Source organism: Electrona antarctica, assembly GCF_951216825.1.
Source record: "Electrona antarctica genome assembly, chromosome: 4".
NCBI classification, from domain to species: domain Eukaryota; kingdom Metazoa; phylum Chordata; class Actinopteri; order Myctophiformes; family Myctophidae; genus Electrona; species Electrona antarctica.
In genome coordinates, this window is record NC_136809.1 from 28,641,054 (window position 1) to 28,663,015 (window position 21,962).

The 21,962-nt window shown below is 42.7% G+C and overlaps 2 protein-coding genes across 2 annotated transcripts; both read right to left on the minus strand.

Moving 5' to 3' along the window:
* Nucleotides 1-386: 386 nt before the first annotated feature.
* cyp2u1 (cytochrome P450, family 2, subfamily U, polypeptide 1) lies at nucleotides 387-8,509 on the minus strand. The gene is made up of 5 exons (XM_079499146.1): nucleotides 7,942-8,509; nucleotides 6,677-7,327; nucleotides 4,477-4,638; nucleotides 3,854-4,021; nucleotides 387-3,074 (listed from the first exon to the last, which is right to left on the minus strand). The coding sequence occupies exons 1-5, from the start codon at nucleotides 8,363-8,365 to the stop codon at nucleotides 2,875-2,877; spliced, it is 1,605 nt and encodes a 534-aa protein (XP_079355272.1). The 5' UTR covers nucleotides 8,366-8,509; the 3' UTR covers nucleotides 387-2,874.
* A 4,062-nt stretch (nucleotides 8,510-12,571) lies between these two features.
* On the minus strand, nucleotides 12,572-18,865 carry sgms2a (sphingomyelin synthase 2a). Its single transcript, XM_079498196.1, has 5 exons — nucleotides 18,343-18,865; nucleotides 17,044-17,161; nucleotides 16,362-16,515; nucleotides 15,370-15,536; nucleotides 12,572-13,412 (listed from the first exon to the last, which is right to left on the minus strand). Exons 1-5 carry the CDS (start codon nucleotides 18,789-18,791, stop codon nucleotides 13,227-13,229), a joined length of 1,074 nt encoding a protein of 357 aa, XP_079354322.1. The 5' UTR covers nucleotides 18,792-18,865; the 3' UTR covers nucleotides 12,572-13,226.
* Nucleotides 18,866-21,962: the final 3,097 nt, after the last annotated feature.

The window sequence follows — 21,962 nt, forward strand, 5'->3', positions numbered from 1 at the left end:
GCTGTTTTGTATGAAGAGAGGTTGCCTGGCAACTAAGCAGCCACTGAACTCGACATCTCCTCTGAGCAATGGGATCTAGTCAACAAGAAGGTCAGTTCACATACCATTACAGGAGACAATTCTATGACCCCTGACACACTTTTGTAGTGTGTAGTAGGTGAAAGGTGTAAAGAGACAATAAGTATATAAGTAACAGCACTGTTCTGTTCACTTTGCTATAATCACTGGCTCACTGCTATATATTCAAATACACAGCAAGATTCCTTATTGGTGTATTCAGAGAATGGTTCCTCCTATAGTCCCTACACAAGTTAAATTAGCATTCAGGAGTGGACACAGGATGTATGTATGCAAAAGAAAACACAAAAATCACAACAACAAAGATATAGCCTTAAGCCTTTATTGACAGCCTGACAATAACCAAATCTGACCATAAATAAATATTTAAGTGAGAAATGATGGCTACAGATTGGTTATATCAGTCAACATCCATAATTACATAATTCAATCATTCAGAAATTATATTCTGTCAGTAAAATGATTGAATACAAAAAAAGAAAAAAAAAAAAAAATACATTAAACGCAAATAACTGCACTTATTCCACATATAGTATAGTCTGTACTCCCCAAACAAATTCATCCTTATTACTCTCTTCAGAGTAGGTGAGGTACAAACAGGGTGACTTCACTAAAGCCCTAACCACACCAAAGGGTCACCATGCAATACTCCTTGGGTTCAAACGGTTGCAAGGAGTTAACTCTAAAACAGTCTTGACCCTTTGGTGTGGTTTGGGCCATTGAATTCCATGCGTTGAATCACTAGGGTCAATGTGGCCATAGCCGCCCAAATGTGCTGATCTCATCACATTTGTGATGACGGCCATGGCCGTTTTTTTAGTCCAAGGAGTGTTTTTTAAAAGTTTTTTTGTATTTTTTATGGAGGGACAGACAGTAGGCTGACAGGAAATGGGGAGAGAGATGGGGGAGTGACATGCAGTAAAGGCCGTCGGGATCGGGAGTCGAACCCGCGGCACTGCCAGACTGGATTACCAGCCAAGGTGCCTGGACAATTAAGCCATGGCCCAGGCCCAAGGAGTGTTTTTTGTGCAAAACTAATGCTTGGAATGGATTCGGAATCATGAAAACCCCCTAGGTTGACATGTCACATGCTACTTAAAGCATAATGAAATTTGGAAAATGTTGCCATATATATGTTGTCTATGGTGTGGTATACAAAAATGGCCATAACGTTTTTTTGCAATGTTTCCGGCAGAGCATGCCTCTTATTCTGTGGACCTTAATGACCAAATGAATAGAAAAAATCACACCCGTGTGAACTGAGTGGTGCAGTGACGTCACACACTAACCATAGCAACCATGCTCACCTGTACATGGCCCCACGTACATGTACACACCTGGTACTGGTTTGCACCACTCAAAAACACAAATAAAAAGTACGGCATGACATCACAGGTCCTCTCAAATTTGCTCCTATGCCTAAAAGTAGGATCAAATGTGCATACTTTTGAGAATTGTCATCCACTCTGAAGCGTGCGCTTCATGAGCCCTTATGTGAATAATACTAAACATACTCCTGCTTCAGTTAGACATGAGTACACGTACAGTATATACAACTGCAAGGACTGGTAGTTCTCTTTTGAGAATGAATAAAATCACGATTTTACAACACTGCGAAATTGAAATCATGATTGTCATATTGTTTTCATGAGACTATAGGACCAGGACCACAACGTGTTACCTGTACGTAGATTATTGAGGCAGTTTATGAGGTAGATATTGTAATGGATGTGTTAGAATGCCAAATACATTATGCATTATTGTGTATTTCTCTGCCTTCCATTCAATCTCATGTCAGCAAGCTTCCTCACCAATGTGCCAATTCTAACTTAACTATCCATCTAACAGCTGACCGGAAACCTCCACACTGTTAGTGAATGTATACACTATACTGTGTAACTATTTGTGTGTTGCCCTTATCTTTAGCGCAGATCCTTATATGAACATTTAGAATAGCTGTAGAACTGTCTGGGATTGGGGCTGAGGAGGCTTGTGCCTTGAGGGGCTGCCGGAACAGGCCAGAAGGCTTTTTCCTATGATCTGTATGTTATTCTTATGCCTGAATCTTCCTAATAAATTCTCAACACTTCACCCTGAATGGACATTAATATTTTCCATTACAATATGTATTGAAAAACGATCAATACACTGTTCTAAAGCTGGATTCGAGATTGGTTGGTCAGCTTGGTCAAAGTGAGATGGGGGTTGACTCTGGTAGTCTCTCCATAGATGTAAGCAGAGACCCTCCCCCCCGAGTGAGGAACCCAGAGAGGGAGAGAAAGAAAGGGAGGAGAAATCAGGGAGTAGTTCATAGTGTCATTATTTGTGGAACCTGGAATTGGTGGTTGGGAGTGGTTTAGGTATGGCGTGGTCAACTGTAGTGTAGTCCTTCCTCCCAAACTCCAGTTATTTACAGTATATGTAAATATCTATCTGTTGTCTGAGAGTTGCTGGAATAATAGGTGGGTTGAGGATGAGAGTGTTGGCTGTATGAGAGCATGGGATAGGTTTAGGAGTGATGGAGCAAGAAAAAGTGGGTTGGGGTGACCTCCTTGATTAGTGGAGCTCAGTGTATCTCACCTTCATTATTCCTATTGAGCTATTGACTTATCCTATGTTACTTAGTTGTTGGTGTTATAAAATTAATAAGCTTGTCAAGCTGGGACCAGGGTCACATAGGACACAACTTTCGAGCTCTCCTAAAATAGCTCTTTCCTAAAAACAGGAATATTGACTGCTACTATGCCTAAAAGTAGGCTTTTCTGGGTGCTTAGGAAGTATTTCCCCTTAAGCGCCTTACAGTGATTGGGAGCCCCAGGTACGAGGACTCACACACACTGTGAATGGGCAGGGAGCCAAGGTCAGACCAAACCGACCATGCATTTGGGGAGGAGCCTGCCCCTCTGGCAGCTTGAAGGTGAAGGCCTGCATCAGGGTGGTGAACATCAGAAACAGCTCCATCTTAGCCAGCTGTTCGCCCATACAAACCCTGCGACCTGATAGACAGAATAGAAGAGAATGTTTATTGTCCACTATTTACTTCTACTCTGGTATAATTAAACACAGATAGATACAATAACTACACAATCAAGACAAGATACAAGAACAACATAAAACAGCATCAAGTACATATCCCACTTTATAGCATCTTTATCTTCAGAGTTGTATGGCGAATCATTGGTGTGGTTTGGGCCCAAAATGTATCTGTAAAAAAAATGTTTTTGATCCCATGATTTTGTAACCCATTTTTTACCCGGTGCCAATTGCCTATGGCTAAACTGTAATCCTGGGTGCTACTCTCCCTCTGCCAACCAGGGGAAGGCCCCAAACTGAGCTCATGCTTCCTTTCCACAGAGATCCAATTATGCATGAAAATTGAGCAGGCCGCTTCTTATCACCTGACAGTGGGGAAGTTTCCCTGGGTAGGACCTAACGCATGGAAGAAACACGTTATTCCAACCAGTTCCTTTCCCCCTCCATCAGGCGCCCCAGGAATAAAATGTATTACGACGGTGGGGCATAATACATGAGTGGGCATGGGTGAGGCAGTATAGAGACCAGGATTACTGCATGCAGCAGCATTTTGTGAGGGTACCTACCCTGGCCTAGGGGACATGGAAAGAACATGCAAACCGTTTCGCCAACCCCACCTAGGGTATGGGTCCCCGGCGGGAATCAAACCCAGGACTGTCAAGCTGTGAGGTGACAGCACTACTGACCGATGACCATGCCATATGAGGTCTTAACTGGTTCACCTGTGAACAGTATGACCTACCAATCCCAAATGGCATGAAGCACTCTTTCCTCTGCAACCTCCCTTCATTGTCCAGAAAGCGTGCAGGGTTGAAATCATCTGGGTTCTCCCACATAGTTGGATCTCTGTGTACAGACCACAAGTTGGGGACAATGACTGTCCCCTTGGGAATGGTGTAGCCTCTGAAAACTGACAAAATACAATACAAAATACACATTATAGGAAAATAAATTAACAAGGGAATTGCTTGAACTAATCAGACACAAGTGAAATTACAAAATCAATGTAATAATAGACTAGTCTATCACACTAGTCTAGATATTGTTACATGACAAACTTCAGCTCTGTATTGTTGGTTTGTGGGCTTTTTTATACCAACTTGTGAAGAATCTGAACACTGATATACTGTATAGCCGATATACAAGGCTATTTAATCAAAGCCTGTAAAAGGTCTACAGCAATTGTGTGGAATAAATGTAGTATGACAAATGAGATAGAGAAAATAGTAACTGGGTTGCAGCAAAGATGTGAATAGACAATGACATGTACTGTATTGATGATGGTATGGAACTTTCTGATGTTCCTGTAGGAAGTTGCAGGAAAAGAGTATGTCCAGTCAATGTTAGAGGTAGGCAAAATATTACCTATGGTATCCGAGGCCATGTGAGGAATAGCCAGCGGAACCACTACCGTCATCCTCTGTACCTCCATGATGGTGGCCTCAGTGAAGGGCAGAATGCCCTTGTCAGTGAGGGAAGGGCCCCGATCTCTCCCCACAACCTCGTCAATCTCTGCCTGGACCTTCTCTGGACAATTACAATGGTTAGAATTAAACATAGTAAGCAACCATGCCCCTCCTATATGTCCACGAAATTCGGCAATATGGTAGAAAGAACTGAAGCTCATACACATTCATCAAAAGACCTCTGACCTTTAGATCTCCCCATGAATTAATTATATGATCTTCTCTATCCACTCTTGACGTCAACGATTTTCATAGCCTGGTTAATCACTCCCTCTTGAAATCGCACTTCCATTCATTTGTTTGGAGTCTGGGCCGTGCTAATGCATGGTTGGCTGCGGGAGCACAGCGTTGACAGACAACCCCTTCAGCCAAACAGCGTAACAAAAAAGTGCATAATCTCCAGTCTCCAACCAGCTATTTAAAGCGATCACTTGTTAATTGCAACCATAGGTCGCAGTTTACTATGAAAATCTGCATCTCCCGTCAGTCAGTCACGCTCCATATATGGTAAATACTGAATTAATTCAATAAGTTGATCTGACCTCAAACCCTGTACACTCATGGATCTCCATATGTGGAGCTGACTATCATCACCTGGATCTCCATATATGAAGACCACGACACGACACTGACCTCTTCAAACCCTGGATAGCCATACAAGGAGAAGACTGGATCAATGGATCATCACCTAGATCTGCATATATGGAGCCGGCCAGCAACTCTACATCTGACCTCACGGACACCAGATTAATAGTTTAACTCCTGCGTCTTAACTGTGCTGTATTAAGAAGCTCTGTTGTTTCCACGTGACCTCGCTTCTCTCCCTCAGGGCGTCTTACTGGTTGAGTGGTCTTCTTTCCCTCAAGTTCTCCGAGGTGTTTCTATGGCTCATTGTGCATATTGTGAATAGCTTTTTTCTTTATTACGTTATTGCATTTATGGCATCTTATCGCTGCTTGCAGCTATAATTTTATTTGAAAATGAAATATCCCTTTAAGTATTGTTAAATGCAAGTACTGCTGTAACTTGAGTACAAATTTGACAGAGCAACTTTCACTTGTAGTAGATCATGCACAAACATTCCAATAAGCCTATCTCACAGAATTTCCCCGCCCCCCTAAATACGCCCCCTTTCGGGGTTAGTGGTGATAGCGTGACGTCACTCCATAGACGCTACATGTTAACAGAGGTTATTTAAGAAGTCTACAACTTTTGTTTTCTCAAGGTAAGGTTTGTTCTATCTGCTCGACCTGATTTACCATCTTGTTTGCTTCATAATAATATTGGTCTGTCACATTTTTACATTAGAAAATGTACTTAGATTCTCCAGAGAAAAAAACGTGTAAATGCCCATGTTAAAGTCACCACTATTTACCGGAAGTGGGCGTGAAAAACGGGCTGTGAGATAGGCCTATTCCACCTATTATCCAGCCAGATGTAATTTTACTACAAGCTCATACTGCCACCTAATGGTTAAAACTAACATGAAAAAAGTTGTGCAAATATGAACAGAATCTCTTCCATTTTGATATCAGACATTTACTTTAGCTTACTACCTTTTGGTAAGTTATTATGAGCTACTTTCTGTTGAGAAATTCCATGCAGGTGATTATTTTTCTAAGTGTTGGAGTTTGGAAGTGCTCGTCGAAGTCACTGAACGGCCCTGTGTACCACCTGTTTCAAATTTGCACATTGTAACGCATTAATGAAAACGAGCGCTTCCAAACTCCAAAACTGGTGCAAGTAGCCACAGAGTCACTGTAGGGACCAATACAGTGTTATTAAACTGTATAACTTCCATCCTCTCTGTTAAGGAATTCCGCATGGGAATTTAATGTTTGTGTAGGACGAAAATAGACACTAAGCCGATTTGCTCAGACACTGACGTACATTTCTCCATTCATTGTTCATTGATATTAATGTTTGTGTAGGACGAAGTTTACCCTAATAGCTGGTTATAGATGGGGCTAGTGCCCCTCAAAAATCTAGTGTTGCAAATTGCGTAAGTTGAGTGAATCGTTAGTTACATCCCTACCGAAAGTGTTTTAAACTAGCATGCAAACAAGGATGAACTGAATTGGGCCTATATGACTAATTACCTTGTACATCCGGATATACAACCATATAGAGCAGGATCCACAGGAATGAATTAGCGGTGGTGTCAGTACCGGCGATGAAGAAATCGCTTATTATATAAAAGAGGTAGTCTTCTGAAAAACTGCTGTCCATTTCACCATTGGCTTGCTGAGCCAACATCTCTATCAAGTACATATCTATAAGATCCCTGGGGTTACCAGGATCCAACGTTGCCCTATGCCTAGCAATAATCCTCTTCAGAAACACTGTTATGTCCCCTTCTACCTGCCGGAGCTCCTTGAAAACCCCACAGGGAAGATGGTACAATGGTGGAAAAACGTTGATGAGTACTGCAGGGCTGTTAACGCTGATCTCCATCCCACGTGCCATTAGGTCCAGCAATGTGCGGAACTCACGGTCCTCGTGGTGGAAGCGTTGACCCAGACTTAATAAGCAAATGACGTTGGACACAGCGTTGCTTACCAGAGGGCTGGGGTCGATTCCCCGTCCCCCTGACTCCTCACTGAGTCTCAGCAGTTCCTCTTTGACTACAGCCAGGCCCTCCAGGATGCGGGGTTCTAAGCTCAGCTTTCCCAGGCCGAAGGTTCGAAGAGTGCTGTGGCAGAACTTGCGCTGCTTTCTCCACACTGGACCATATGGTGCAAAGACTATGCCTTAAGGTCCAAAACAAAAAGGGAAATTAAATGTTGTTTCGTTTTCAGCGGTAATTGTTTGTCTGATTATAATTTCGCTCTCTGCATTCTTTAGGCAGTAAAGGCCCATACTAGGTCTGGTCGGTCCATAGCCCTAATGCCATAGCATTAGGGCTATGGACCTCACCAGAGCTAGGGCCATACATGGTTCTATTTGTTTTAACTTTACCTATGAATGATCCTAGATCAACCCATTTAATTCAAAGTTATAATGTAGGCCTATCAGAGTGCAATACACCTCCCAACCAATAGGATCGCGTAGTTGAAAGCATAAAACTGACAAAATGACCGGGCGATCGGATCAAATGCTTTTTATTGAACACTATGTAATGCACGGGTGCTAATACCCGCCCGTGTACATTTCTAACATCCGTGGCCAGGCCAGGCCATGAGCACTTTATATTTGAAATCTGAGCGTTTATGTAGACGTTAACGTTGCAATTAAATGTAGCAAGCTGCGCAAAACGGGGTGAAGTTGCGTCATTAATGGGGCTGCACCGCACACTCACGGGGTGCATATCATCCGTGTAATTAATAACTAGACTAGTGAACCGCTTCTAGTCGCTCTCGCTCACCTTTACGTTTAGTCATGATGGTGATGGCTGGAATATCCGGCCTGTCTGAAAACACCTCTGCGTGGTTGGACAGAGCATCCCTGATGACTTCATACCCGTTCAGCACAACGACCAACTGACTGCCCACGAAAATGCTGTACACGTTACCGTACACTTTGGCTTGCTCCATCAGAATGACCTGAGGCGATGCAGTTGACTTGTTGCTGGGCTCCTGTCGACCTCGAAACCTCTTCCAGACGAAAGAGGGGACGAGAAACCCACCGAAGTTGCCCACAATCGGCCATGGTTTTGGACCGGGGGGGATATTTGCAAGATAGCGTCGTTTTTTATAGATGTACATAGAATAATATACAGTCCAGAATACAACCAATAACAAAAAGCTTACATGCCATAGCGGGATAGGTCGTAGTTCCTCTCTATCCATAATAGCAAACGCATGCTTTTGGTACCAATGACAAAGTGAATGAATTTAGTATACGGCCATAGTATTCAGTCTTTATCAGACAAGGACGTACGTGGTGAATGCCTGCACCCCTGGGTCGCGTTTTTCCTGTAATCTTGCGCAAACTTTGTCATGTTATTGTTTACGGGTAGAACGGTGTCGTGCTTGATGTGTCACGATCGACGTCAACAAATGGGGTGATCCCATAGGATGGATCCATGCTCCATACGTATTACGCCATGACGTAGGCGAGTGGTTCTCATAGTGGAGTCCGGGCATAGGAGTCCGGGGCTTGGGGACCCCCAGGGGTCGTGAGGGGGTTCAGGTGGTCCCCCCAGCAGTTTATCCAGTCGGCCCTATCTGAAAATATTTTGTGTCACGTACAACAAACGTATTATGTTGGGGGTCATAAGGTTTGAGAACACTGAGGTTTACCTGAAAAAATAAAATATAATACAGTAGGCTATAAATGATGAGCATTCATCACTGTCCCATTCCACAAATAGTAACAATTAAAACATTTTAAGTGGCTTGGAATTGTGAGCGCAATAAGAAAAAACACCAAATTCCAACATTGACAAAGCAATTATTCAATAATATGTATCCATTCATTTAATTTTTCTTTTTGATTAGTAGGCTACAGTACTCGTTTATATGATGTTTTTACAGATTATTGTATATTTGTCTGGCACTAATGTTTCAATGCATAGAGCAGGGGTGGGCAACTTTGACGATGGAGAGGGCCAATATATTTCCACACTCACTCCAGAGGGGCCACAGTGCATGTTACTGTCGTAGCAAAAATAGCCGATCTACAAGCTCAAAACGCGTCGCAGCGCGACGCGTTTTGAGCTTGTAGATCGGCTATTTTTGCTATATTTGAATTGAAAACCTGATTCATTTTTTGCTATTTTTGAATTGGAATCCTGAAAAGTAACCTTTTTTATTGAATTTCAAATGCATTTAGTTATAGTTATGTTAACTTTATGAACTGTTAACATATCTACAATGGACACAAAAAGACAATAACATTTTAATACTAGTCATTAAGTACTATAGTCATTTAATACTAGTCATGAAGTAATTAAAGCGGGTTTGGAATTGTAACAGCTGAAATCAATACTATATCAGTATTCTGATATTAACATGAGGGCCGCATTAAGTGAAGTTGGGGGCCGCATGTGGCCCCCGGGCCGCCAGTTGCCCACCCCTGGCATAGAGGATAGGCCTATGTATGTGCACATCATCATCATATCGGGATGTTATGCGGGAACGCGACGCGAGTGGCAATTTTCTTTTTTACTTTCTGGCCTTGACATACATCCAAACAAAAAAGTCCTATTTGATTGCATTAAACGTTGTTAAAAGACATTAAACTCACTTTGCCACTCGATTTGCCCCTCCCTTTATGCATGCACTTACTCATTTAATTGAATACTCAGGACCAGCAACGGCTCCAGAAAATTCTGCCTGGGGGGCTACTTAGATTTTTATATTAGGCCTACTCCTCCAGATTCTGTCCAAAAATCCCGCAAATTCTTACACACTAGTCATGTGTTCAAGACGGATCTGTCAGATATTTCATATTCCGTCCTAATTGGCTAACATTGGCTTTCAAAGTTTTCATTTTGAACAAAAAGCCTCAAATCATGAACAGTGTGCAATTTACGTGAAATCTTTCACAGACTATACTAGCTTTCCTGCACCCTGGGCAAGATCATTTGTTTGGGCGGAAGTTGCGGGATTTTAGCGGAAGTATCGCCCAAGGAAATTACATGCTTGCCAAATGCGTGATTTCTTTCTACGTACGCTTTAAGACATAGACCCGCCCTTGGTGACGCCCCGCGTGGCCCGCCTGCCTCTGATTGGCCGCGAACCCTCTTGCTGTCAGAAGAAGAGTAGAGGAAGTAGGGAGAGAAGTAGGGAGAAGCTTAGCGATAATAATATTCATGTCGGTGAACTTATGTTATGAGTCTTTATGACAACGAGCTCTGGCCAATCAGACGCGCGGGGCGCCACCAAGGGCGGGTCTATGTCTTAAAGCACCCTAGCTGATCTAGGCATCGGCGGGACGGCGCTGAAGTGGTTCTCCTCCTACCTCTCTGACCGGACTTACCAGGTTTCTTGGAAAGGTTTGCTATCATTCCCCCGCACCCTCCAAACTGGGGTCCCACAGGGATCTGTACTTGGTCCCCTCCTCTTCTCACTGTACACTAAATCCCTTGGCACCATCATCTCTGCTCACAATATATCCTATCACTGCTATGCCGATGACACACAACTGTTTCTATCCTTCCCCCCCTCTGCCACCCAGGTAGAAGAACGCATCACTGCATGCCTGGCTGACATCTCACAGTGGATGTCTTCCAACCACCTCAAGCTGAACCCAGACAAGACTGAGCTTCTGTTCTTCCCAGCTAAGTCCTGCCCTATGTGGGAGCTAACTATCTCCGTAGACAACGCCCTGGTAAAGTTTGTCCCGACAGCCAGGAACCTTGGTGTTGTCCTGGACAGTCAGCTCTCGTTCAAAACACACATCACAGCTGTCACTAGATCCTGTAGGTTTACACTCTACAACATACGACGAATTAGACCGTTCCTCACCCAGGAGTCAGCCCAGCTCCTAATCCAGACAACAGTCTTGTCAAAACTTGACTATTGTAACTCCCTCCTTACTGGCCTACCGGCATGTGCACTTAAGCCCCTCCAACTGATCCAAAATGCCGCAGCCCGCTTGGTCTTCAACCAGCCAAAATTCTCACACGTCACCCCCCTTCTCCGCTCCCTCCATTGGCTCCCGGTCGCTGCCCGCACAGAATACAAAACTCTGATGCTGGCATTCAAAGCAACCAAAGGCATGGCCCCCCCATATCTCACAAGTATGATCGTACCCTACAAACCCTCCCGCGCACTCAGATCAGCCAACGCAGGGAAGCTGGAGGTACCTTCACTAAAAACGCTGGGACAACGCTCCACACGTCCCAAACTCTTCTCCCTTCTGGCTCCAAAACTATGGAATGCACTTCCCATCACAGTCAGAACTGCAGCCTCACTCCCAATCTTCCGCCGTAGTCTGAAAACCCACCTCTTCAGACTCCACCATGGCCCGTAGCACTTGCCCTAGCCTAGCCCCTTAGATAGCACATTATGTAGACTTAGATAGTATTTTAAACAGACTTATAGCTTGTTACGTAGACAGCTCTAGAATTGCACTTTATGTAGTCATAGCACTTTATAGTACACATGTATAATATATTATATAGTATAGTATGTATAGTTTACATAGATACTCCACTGTTACGTTCTTAGTCTACGCATGATTCATGATAACTACTTTTTATATATGTGATGTATGCCATGCTTTTGTTATTGCTTAATGTAAATCGCTCTGGATTAAGAGCGTCTGCTAAATGCCTAAATTGTAAATTGTAAATTAAAGCGTACGTAGAAAGAAATCACGCTTTACAAATCAGTTTACATTCTCCGCGAATGAAACAACTTGTGATTGGTCGGGAAAATATCGTATCCGGGGGAAATACATCTGACGGATGTTCCGGAGGATACATCCGCCGATACCTTCTCTGCCTTACGTTGTGACCAGGCTTTTCTTTTCGCAGATAAGTAAGCCTGGGACCGAGGCTAACTAGGCTGAGGAATACCCCACCCTTTTCACATTGGCCTGTTATAGCGTGTTATAGCGTCACCAACAGGTGGATTTTTGCAAAACCCATTTTTGGAACAAAATGCCTCAAATCATCCAATTGCCATCCAAGGCGTAAGAAGAAATGGCACCCTTTTCAGATTGGCCTATTATAGCGCCACCATGGAGGCCACAACCTGACCTGCCCTGGTGGAGACCTGTGCGCCGAGCGGCACTTTATCTAGTACGTAATCATATTTAGGGTAATAAAACAAAGAGTTAACTTCATTTGTTCACAGACTGTACAAACTGTTAGTATGTAAGTATTCAATCAATCAATCAATCAATCAATCAATCAATCATGGCATATCATATGAGGCCTTGGCCACTGAATTTGTCTGAATTTAACCCACAATGTAATGGTAAATGCTGTTTCATGGACACATATTTCTACCAAAATACATGTCACAGGCCTACAACAATTACATAATAACCACTTATAATAGTGATAGATTGAATCCAAACAAAAAGAACACAGGAACTTTAATGTAATTAAAGTTTAATACAACCATACAATGTTGGAACTAGCTGTAACGCACACTTAAGGCTATTAAAAGAAAGAAAAAAAGAAAAACAATAAAAACCAATAGAAAACAAGTCAAGGCTTAATATGGCAGTTTTCAGATAATTACTAACATTGACAGTATTTCTAAGGCACCTTGTGACTCGGATACATGGACATCACACTGAGGTATTCACCCTCACCCTTATACTGAGGGTGGCAACAGATCTAAAGACAAAAAAAAATCGAAAATACTGTAGCAAACCTGCAAATCAATGACAATGAATGATCTAGACAATGAATGATACATTTTGGTCATACAGAATCATAATTTATATTATAAAAACATGACACCAAGTGTTGTAAGAACATGATCTCATAAATAAGTTATAGTGGCGAAGTACATAGAGACAACACTGATAATTGTTTCTCTTGATTTCTCTTAACCACAAACATCCTTCACTGTAAACCCATTCCTTCATGAAACTGAAATACTCTTCATGTGTCACTGACACAGCCTCCCAATCTTATCACGATATCTCATGTCAAGCAGGAGATTTAATACTGCATGGAATACTGATCCTGTAGGTTGTTGGTATGCCTAGGCTTGGCATATTGAGTTGATGCGCGAGTGCTGCCTGTCACTCCTCTCTTGTACTTTGTACCATGGAGTACTTCTTACAGGGGTTCTTGAGGCAGGAGGGAGGCCAGGTAATTGGCCAGCTGTAGGAGCAGGGCACCGACGTCTGCACATTCCGTTCCAGGAAGTTAAAGACAGGGTTCCACCAGGTGTTTGTGAGGTAGTTGTTGGGGGAGCACTTCAGCGTCTGGTGAATACAGGAGATGGTGGTTAGAAACCCAGAAACTATAACACCTTACACCAGATGTGTCTAATACGCAGTATGGCTGGATTGTGTCTTTCGGTTACGAGATAGGATTGCGTTCAAGACTGACTATGATCTTCAAGGAACTGAAAGCACTTTAATGTGCAGAACAAATCAAACTTTATTAAGTCCAAATAAATAACAGGAATAGTGATTAAAAACGTCAATTAAAAACAGAACGGTAAAACACGCACAACTACAAAAAGTGCCCCTCGGGGCACAGGTCTCCACCAAGCCAGGTCAGGTTGTGGCCTCCACAATGGATGATTTGAGGCATTTTGTTCCAAAAATGTGTTTTGCAAAAATCAACCTGTTGGTGGCGCTATAACAGGCCAATGTGAAAAGGGTGGGATATATTCCTCAGCCTAGTAAGAAAATGTGTGGAAGATTTCACGTAAATTGTACGCTGCGTTCATGATTTGAGGCTTTTGTTCAAAACGGGGCAATCTTGCAAACGGTGAAAGCCAATTATAGCCAATTAGGATGGAATATGAAATATCGGACAGATCCGACTTGAGCACATGACCATAGAGATACTGTGTAACGATTTGTGAGATTTTTGGACAGAATCTGGAGGAGTAATATCAAAAAATGTGTTTTACAAAAGTCGGCCTCCTGGTGGCACTATAAAAGGCAGATGCGGAAAATGCAGGTCAAAGGTTTGTCCTTGGCCTCTAGGGAGTGTGCATGTAACATTTCACGCAGATCAGTGCAGTTTTAGGTAAAAAATGTGAAAAGCTGCCTCATGGTGGCGCTATAACAGGCCGTTCTGGAAAATGTGGGGCAGAGGTTCATCGTTGGCATCCAGGGAGTGTGTGTGCAAAGTTTGGCATCAACCGGGTTAACAGTGCCGGAGATTAGCTGGTAACGGACGGACAGAAGGAAGGACAGACAAACACACACACGGACGGAGTGCAAAACATACTCTCTCCCCATGCCCTCGGCCTGGTGGAGACAATAACAAATGGTGGGGACTGCTTTGATGTGGGTTGGAAGGGAATTCCACAGAGAGGATGCAACAACTGATAAAGCCCTATCACCCCAGGTTTGGTGCTTGGGCATCCATGAACCTGAGGGATCTGGAGGTGGAGGGGGCATGAGGGGAGAGGTGCGGGGAGCTAGGTTGTTGAGGGCCTTAGAAGTGGTGAGTGGCATTTCAAATGTATAATGTGTCTGACTGGGAACCACCCATGGAGGACTGGTGTGATGTGGTCTCTGGAGCGGGTACTGGTGAGCAGGCGAGCTTTGCACACTGTCATTTATTGATGACTTTGTTGGTGGTGCCGTAAACGGCGTAAAGGAGGCTGTTGCCGAAATGTGGCAGCAGCCTCCTTTACGCCGTTGTGGCAGCAAGAATGAGAATGTGCAATTATGGTCATAACATCTGACATTTTGTAATTGTAGGTCCAGGACAGTCCAGATTTGTCATTCATTAACGTGCCCAGCAGAGGGCATACATAAGCAATCAAAATCGTACAGATTATTTTGTACATGTAACAAGATCCCACAATTGTTAAATTATATTCAAGTACAGAGATCTACATATATACAAAACTAATCATAAAATGTAAAGCTTCAGTCTTCAGATATAACTAAAACACATTATCGTCCTTCCCCTCTCCTCTCCACCTTTCTCTATTAACGTCAACTCCCTCTGTGTCCCCTCCACCATCACCACACACACACACACACACACACACACACACACACACACACACACACACACATACACACACACACACACACACACACACACACACACACACACACAAAGCATGGTCTATGAACTGTACAAGGCCTATTTTTATGTTTTCTTGTACGACTGTGTGTGCTTGGTAGAAATAGCTGACTTGTGGTGAGCGACACCGTCATTTTGCAAAGTACAGCTCCATGGTCTGACCTGTAAGTTAGCCATGGTGTGGTACCACCAGAAGAGACGCGAGGTGATGAAGTACGCCACAACCACATCCACACTGTAGTGCTCATGGGCCACCAGGATGCACACCACGCCCACGGCACTCAGCAGCCAGCACATCAGGTGGTACCACCAGAAGGAACGTGGAGAGTCTGCAGGGAGGGAGGAAGAGGAGCAAAGACACAATATATAAGTAAGTAGGTCTAACAGTTAGGTAATGGTGGGAAAAAGTTCTCAAATGTTTCACTTAAATAAAAGTATCAATACTGCAATATAGAAATACTTTAATTCAAAATGTACGTGAGTAAAAGTGCCAAAAGTATCGGCATCAAAATGTACTTAAAGTACCAAAAGTTAAAGTACTCATTGTGCAGAATGTCCCATTTCATCTATTTTCAATATATTCCCTTTTTAAATAGGGCATAAGTAGTTAAAATCCAATGTGTTCAGACATCATGATGTCAACTAGCATTAATGTCAACAGTCAGTAATGATAACTGATTAAACAGACATGTAGAGAGATTGATACTGTAGCATGATTGATAGCATTGATAGCTCTAGTTAACCTGACTCCGCCAGATCATGGGGCAGCAGAGAGTACACAGGGTTCCCCCCTGTGTACTCTCTGCTGCCCCATCTGGCGGAGTCAGGTTAAGCTCTAGTACCCACACAATCTTTTATCTATGTAAGATGCTCATGTGAAAGACATGCAATGAGGAGTGAGTCCTACACAGATGGTTGAAAGTGGGGGTTTATTCAAGAGATCAGGCTGTGTCTTAAAATGTAAGTCTATCATTTCATGATTTTTATCACCTTTGCTCATGCCAGACTTGGCCATAAAATTGAAAACAATCTGTGTTTTCCCAGATCACAATGTGTGGTGGCACACAAATGTCTAACATAGAAATAGAACAGGATTGATGAAGACTGCAAATTAAGTGTAACTAAATAACACAAGCATTAATTGCATTACTCACACTCCTTGATAAATAGGTAGGTGAGGGTGAGCATGACGGTGTGTCCGCTGTATAGAAAGTCTCCACACATGAGATGGGAGCCAGTGATGGACAAACCTCCACCTGAGATCAACTGTAGAACACGCTGGATCTTTGCCTGTGAGTCTCCATGCAGCTGAGAGGGAAAACATGGTGGATGGAGAGAGGAACAAATCATGAGCGATGTGAGCTGATCAGACTCGCTTCAATTGCCAAGTACAATAGCTGTGCAGGAGGTTGTCTTGGTGATATACTGTATTTATAGTCTTGTAGTGAATGAGACACATGGATACTAGGATAACATGAAATCTGATTTAGTGCAATGAGACAATGCAGGACAGGTAGATGAAACAGAGACGTAAAGACAAAGTGAGGATAGATGTGATGCTTCACCCGCTTTTATCAACCGATAATCACTAATATGTTTTTATCAGACTTTGATCTTTCTGTTCAGTATTATAAGGAAAACCACCAGGGGTACATGTTTTTTGATAAAATCCATGATGAACCTCAATACTGTTGCTTTCCTCAGGCATAGACAACATAGCTTTTCTAATAGCTGGCTCTTGACCGTGTCTGTAATATGAGTCCCTAAGGATAAAGGCAACTAAATGGCTTGGTAACCACAGCTGATGCCAGCTCCGATATTGACACGTAAACTCACCTTAGGGGCACATGTCATGTGCATGCCAGGTACGGGCAGGGTAGTGATGTACATTGTGACACAGCGGTACAGGTACAGGGTGCCAATCAGGAAGAAGAACCGCCTGCTTGCTATTGACCTGCAAAATATATGAAATTAAACATGTTTATGATCAGGTGCAAAACATGGCAGCCTGCTGACTTCATGCAATGTTTTGGCCTACTCACGGTTTAAAGTGAGAGATACTTCCAAAATATTGGCCTGGCATTGATTGACCTATATCAAGCCATAAGGATGCCTTAAAATAATCCCTGTTAAGTGTTACGTTGTTATGGAAAGGCACCTATAATTGTACGGGGTAGATGTACGGGTAGATTATGTCATATTGGATAATACAAATTCACCATTGAATTGGGAAAATCAATACAAAATATGAAAGGTAGTAAAACATTACATTTGCTTTCACCTCCATTTGCAGCAGATTAGTGTGTACATATTCAGTTTACATTGTTAATACGGCTTCACATAAATGGAGTATAAAGTACAAAAGACAAACAGCAAGTGAAAGAAATCTGTACTACTACACGATAATAATAATAAATAAAGCTTCAAGCAGCGATAAGACAGGGTCAAGCCATAAAAGCCCCTCTCTTCACAGCGTCTCCTCTTTTTTTGTTACACTGATTGGCTGAAGGGTTTGTCTATCAACGCTGTACTCCCGCAGCCAACCTTGCATTAGCACGGTCCAGACTCCACACAAATGAATGGAAATGTGATTTCAAGGAGGAGTGGTTAACCAGGCTATGAAATGATTTGACATCGCTTTCTTGACGTCATCAAAAGTGGATCGAGCAAATCATATAATTGACTCATTGGGAGATCTAAAGGTCAGAGGTCCTTTGACAAATGACTGTGAGCTTCAGTACTTGAGCGATTCTCACATCCCACCATATTGCCGAATTTCAAAAACTGCGAAAAATGGCAGAATCCGTACGAAAACAATAAGGGGTCTACGACCATCAGGCTTGACCCCTAACTAGAAAATACTGTTCCTGAAGAAACAGTGTGGGCTCGAGTAGTTCTCTACTCGATGATGATGTATTGACCCACATTGCGTCACAGCCCCACTCCCTCTATCTTCCTATTGGTTTCCCCCAGGAAAACGGGCCGGGGAAGATGTACGATGAGATCACAGCCCAGCAAGAAAACGGTCCCGGGAATAAAGATGTACAATAACAATAGTGGGCTCACTACTCGAGACCACAATAACTAAATAAACTTTGACTGCAGCTACAGATAAGTTACACCAAAGCTTCTTACTTGTATCTGAAGAAGAACAGCTGGACAATCCAGATGGACACCAGAACCATACCATTGATCTCTGTAATTGTAAACGCCCACTTGACCCGGTCGATGTAGTCGAAGAACTTGTCTGGGAGTGGTGGACTGTCCTCTTTGGCTGGGACCCTCTCGTGTACCACGGTGATCACCACAGTCGTCAGTACTAAGTTGAAGGCTGCATAGAAGAACGCCACGGCTGTCTTCCACCACTCCATAGGCAGACGGTTGACTTTGGCCTCGGGCACAGAGATCTTGACGTAGTCCTTGTGCCTCCCAATGGCCTTCCGGAAGCCCCGTTTGGCATCCTCCGTAACCGGAGTGTGGACAGGGCAGGTTTTGCCAGCACTGGGAAGAGCAGCACCCTCCATGACTGGGGTCAGATTGTCAGTGGTAGGGACTCTATCACCCAGGTGCTCCGGTGGTGCCATTGGTGCCCACACTGTCCACCCAAAACACTGCTACTGTCTCCTCCTCTGAGTCTACTATGGAAACTGCAGCCTCCACCGATGCGTTAGACTGCCGCGAGAGACACAGATAGAGAGATAGAGAGAGAGAAACAAAGCAAAACAGGGTGAACCAAACATATTCTGCTAATATCATCAGAAAGCATAACATTCACGTTGCCGTGTCATTAGTCCAGTAGACGGCTCATTATTCTGTGCGTTGCGCATTACTAACCCTGTCCCGACCCTAACCCTAACCTTAACTGCACGCGAAGCCACGTATAGTCAGTCGGACTAATGGAATGTCAGAGTTATGGGCAGTCCCCGACGTTCACATTCTTACACAATAATGAGTAGAATGAGTATATTTAATTCTGAGAAGCTGTGGATCCGTAAAGATCAATGTATTCATCTTCAGTAGCCTACTACTGCAGGCAGTAGGCAGTCTGTTTAATTAACCCATTTTGGGCGGGAACCCCTTTTGGTGTTTTAAGCAGTTATGCTTGAAAAATACAAGCTTGTAGGTCTGCTATTTAAATCGTGAAAATGTGGCGCAAATTTGGAATATATTCTTTCAGAGCAAACTTTATTTTATTATTATTCTTTTTTTCATTTTTATGGAGGGACAGACAGTCGGCTGACAGGAATTGGGGAGAGAGATGGGGGGTGACATGCAGTAAGGACCGGGAGTCGAACCCGCGGCACAATGCCAGACTGGATTATCAGCCAAGGTGCCTGGACCGCTGAGCCACGGCCCAGGCCTCAGAGCAAACATTTTTAACTCAAATCTTTGCTTCTGGGAGGTCCCTGGAAGAACATATTTTCAGATGGGGATCGGAGGCCAAATTCAGATAATTCTGGGGGTTCTTGACATGAAAAAGCTGGAGCACCACTGACATAGAGACATGGGTTTTTCAGAAAACCGTCATGATTTAGAAGACATTTTGTAGATAAGATCGTAATAAAACTAAATACAAAACAACATAAGAACATTACAATGTAACATATAATATTTTGTTGTTGTCATGAAAAAAGTATTTATTGATGAGTGTACAAATGTAGGTGATACTGCAACGTAATAGTTCTCAAGACCCTGTTAGATAGGAGAGTGTGGAGGCTAGCAATTCAGGAGTCCTGAGTTGGTGTTGACTAGACTGCACTCTCGCATTGCATCGCATCAATATTAAGCCAAGTTCCCTTGCCAATTTGTAAGTTCATAATCGTTCACCATAAAACGTTGTGACAATTATGACATATTTATAAACCCACAGTGCACTTCAACAAAATGTTGCTGTTGCAAATAAATAAATATAGATCCGTTTTTTTTTAGAAAATGCCATAATAGGACATAAAATTGTGAAACTGGGAGTAGATGGGATGGAAGCCTCTTCTGTTTACATTTAACCTAATCCTTCTTATCCCTGGGATTAACAAAGTTACAGACAGGTTCTTATAGATATCTTAAAAAGTCCTTCTTTCTATTTGCCGGAACATACATTTATGATGAAATTGCTCTTCGAGTTTGCGAATACAAACTGAATGTGGTTGCATGACTATAAGAAGTTTGGTGTGTTTACACTTAGCATTCTTTGGACAGGGATCAGATTGCCGATGTTCTGACCAATATTTTGTAAAAAACGCTAAATGTTCTAATCAATTTGAAAAGCGTGAATTTTATTTTATTTATATCAAAAATATTTTAGTATGAAATGCATTATTATTAAGTCACATCTCTCTAGTCTAGAGTTTTTTTTTCGTGAATCCATCTGTATTAAAGTGCCCAGAGTACTGTATTATAGCCTATTATATTATTCATTCCAGTAACTATAGTATGGACTCTAGAGGGTTATTACTTGACAGTTGACAGTACTATTTGTATATTATTCACCCGAGTATGGAGGAATAATTTGGACTAGAGAGGTGTTACTTAATAATGCATTTCATACTTAATTATGCATAACAGCTTCATAACACCTGTCAAAATAATGGTCCATAATATAATAGCCAAACCAATATATCGTTCTGGCCGTTATCGATAATTGATGGGCTATGTTCATTTAAATGTAGTTTTTTAAATGTAATTTTCTTATAATAAAATAAATCATATCTTTAACAGTCCACATTTGAATAGTAAAGCAGGGTTGTTTGCACCCAACATGAACTCAGCATGATTTCGCTTCCCTACCTAAGGCCATCAGCTGCCCTTTGGGTAGGCCATGTGTAGAACCTCTCATATATAATTTACCACACAACCCTTCTGAACAGTGTCACACGCCAAAAATGAAGTCATGACACCGCCAGTTAAAAGTATACATTCACTACAGTCACTTTTTGTAAAAGTCCTCCAAACATATGATAAATGGTGCATTTTAAATGGTGCATTTATATAGCGCCTTTATCCAAGGCGCTTTACATAGATTGTGCATTACATTCACCCATTCATACACCGATTGCGGCGGAAGCCATGCAAGGTACCAACCAGCACATCGGGAGCAATTTGGGGTTCAGTGTCTTGCCCAAGGACACTTCGACATGTAGACAGGAGGAGCCGGGATTCGAACCGCCGACCCATGGATCATTGGACGACCTGCTCTACCTCCTGAGCCACAGCCGATGTACATCAAACATTTAAAAAGGTATCATAAATAATAAACTGACACCGGGAAATGTTGTCACTAACTTTAAAGTTGAGTCATCACTGATGGACAGCTAAGGTAATCATAATCAATAAACTGACACATCAAAGTGTGAGCATGAAGTAGGGAAGTGCATTGTAGTCTTGAATAGTCACTTTTCATGTTGAACCCTTTTCCATTAATGACATAGCTGAGAGAGAGAGAGAGAGAGAGAGATGCGCAGGGATGGCCATTTCCATTCTGTTGTATACTTGAGTGGTTTGAGTATCTTTAAAAGGGCCATTAATGGTATTGGGTATGAGGCCCACAATGCATCACAATAACAGTCATTTGGGATTTATACAGAATGGCATGTTTACTGGACACCGTTAATGGATACTACACAAACTCCTCTCATCAAATCACATCTCCATGTGGTTGTCTAAATTCTAATGTCTGCACACTCCCCAAGACCATTACATAGGGTTGTTGGTTACAGGGACTATACAGGGAATTGGCAATGCCTAAAATGGGGAGACAT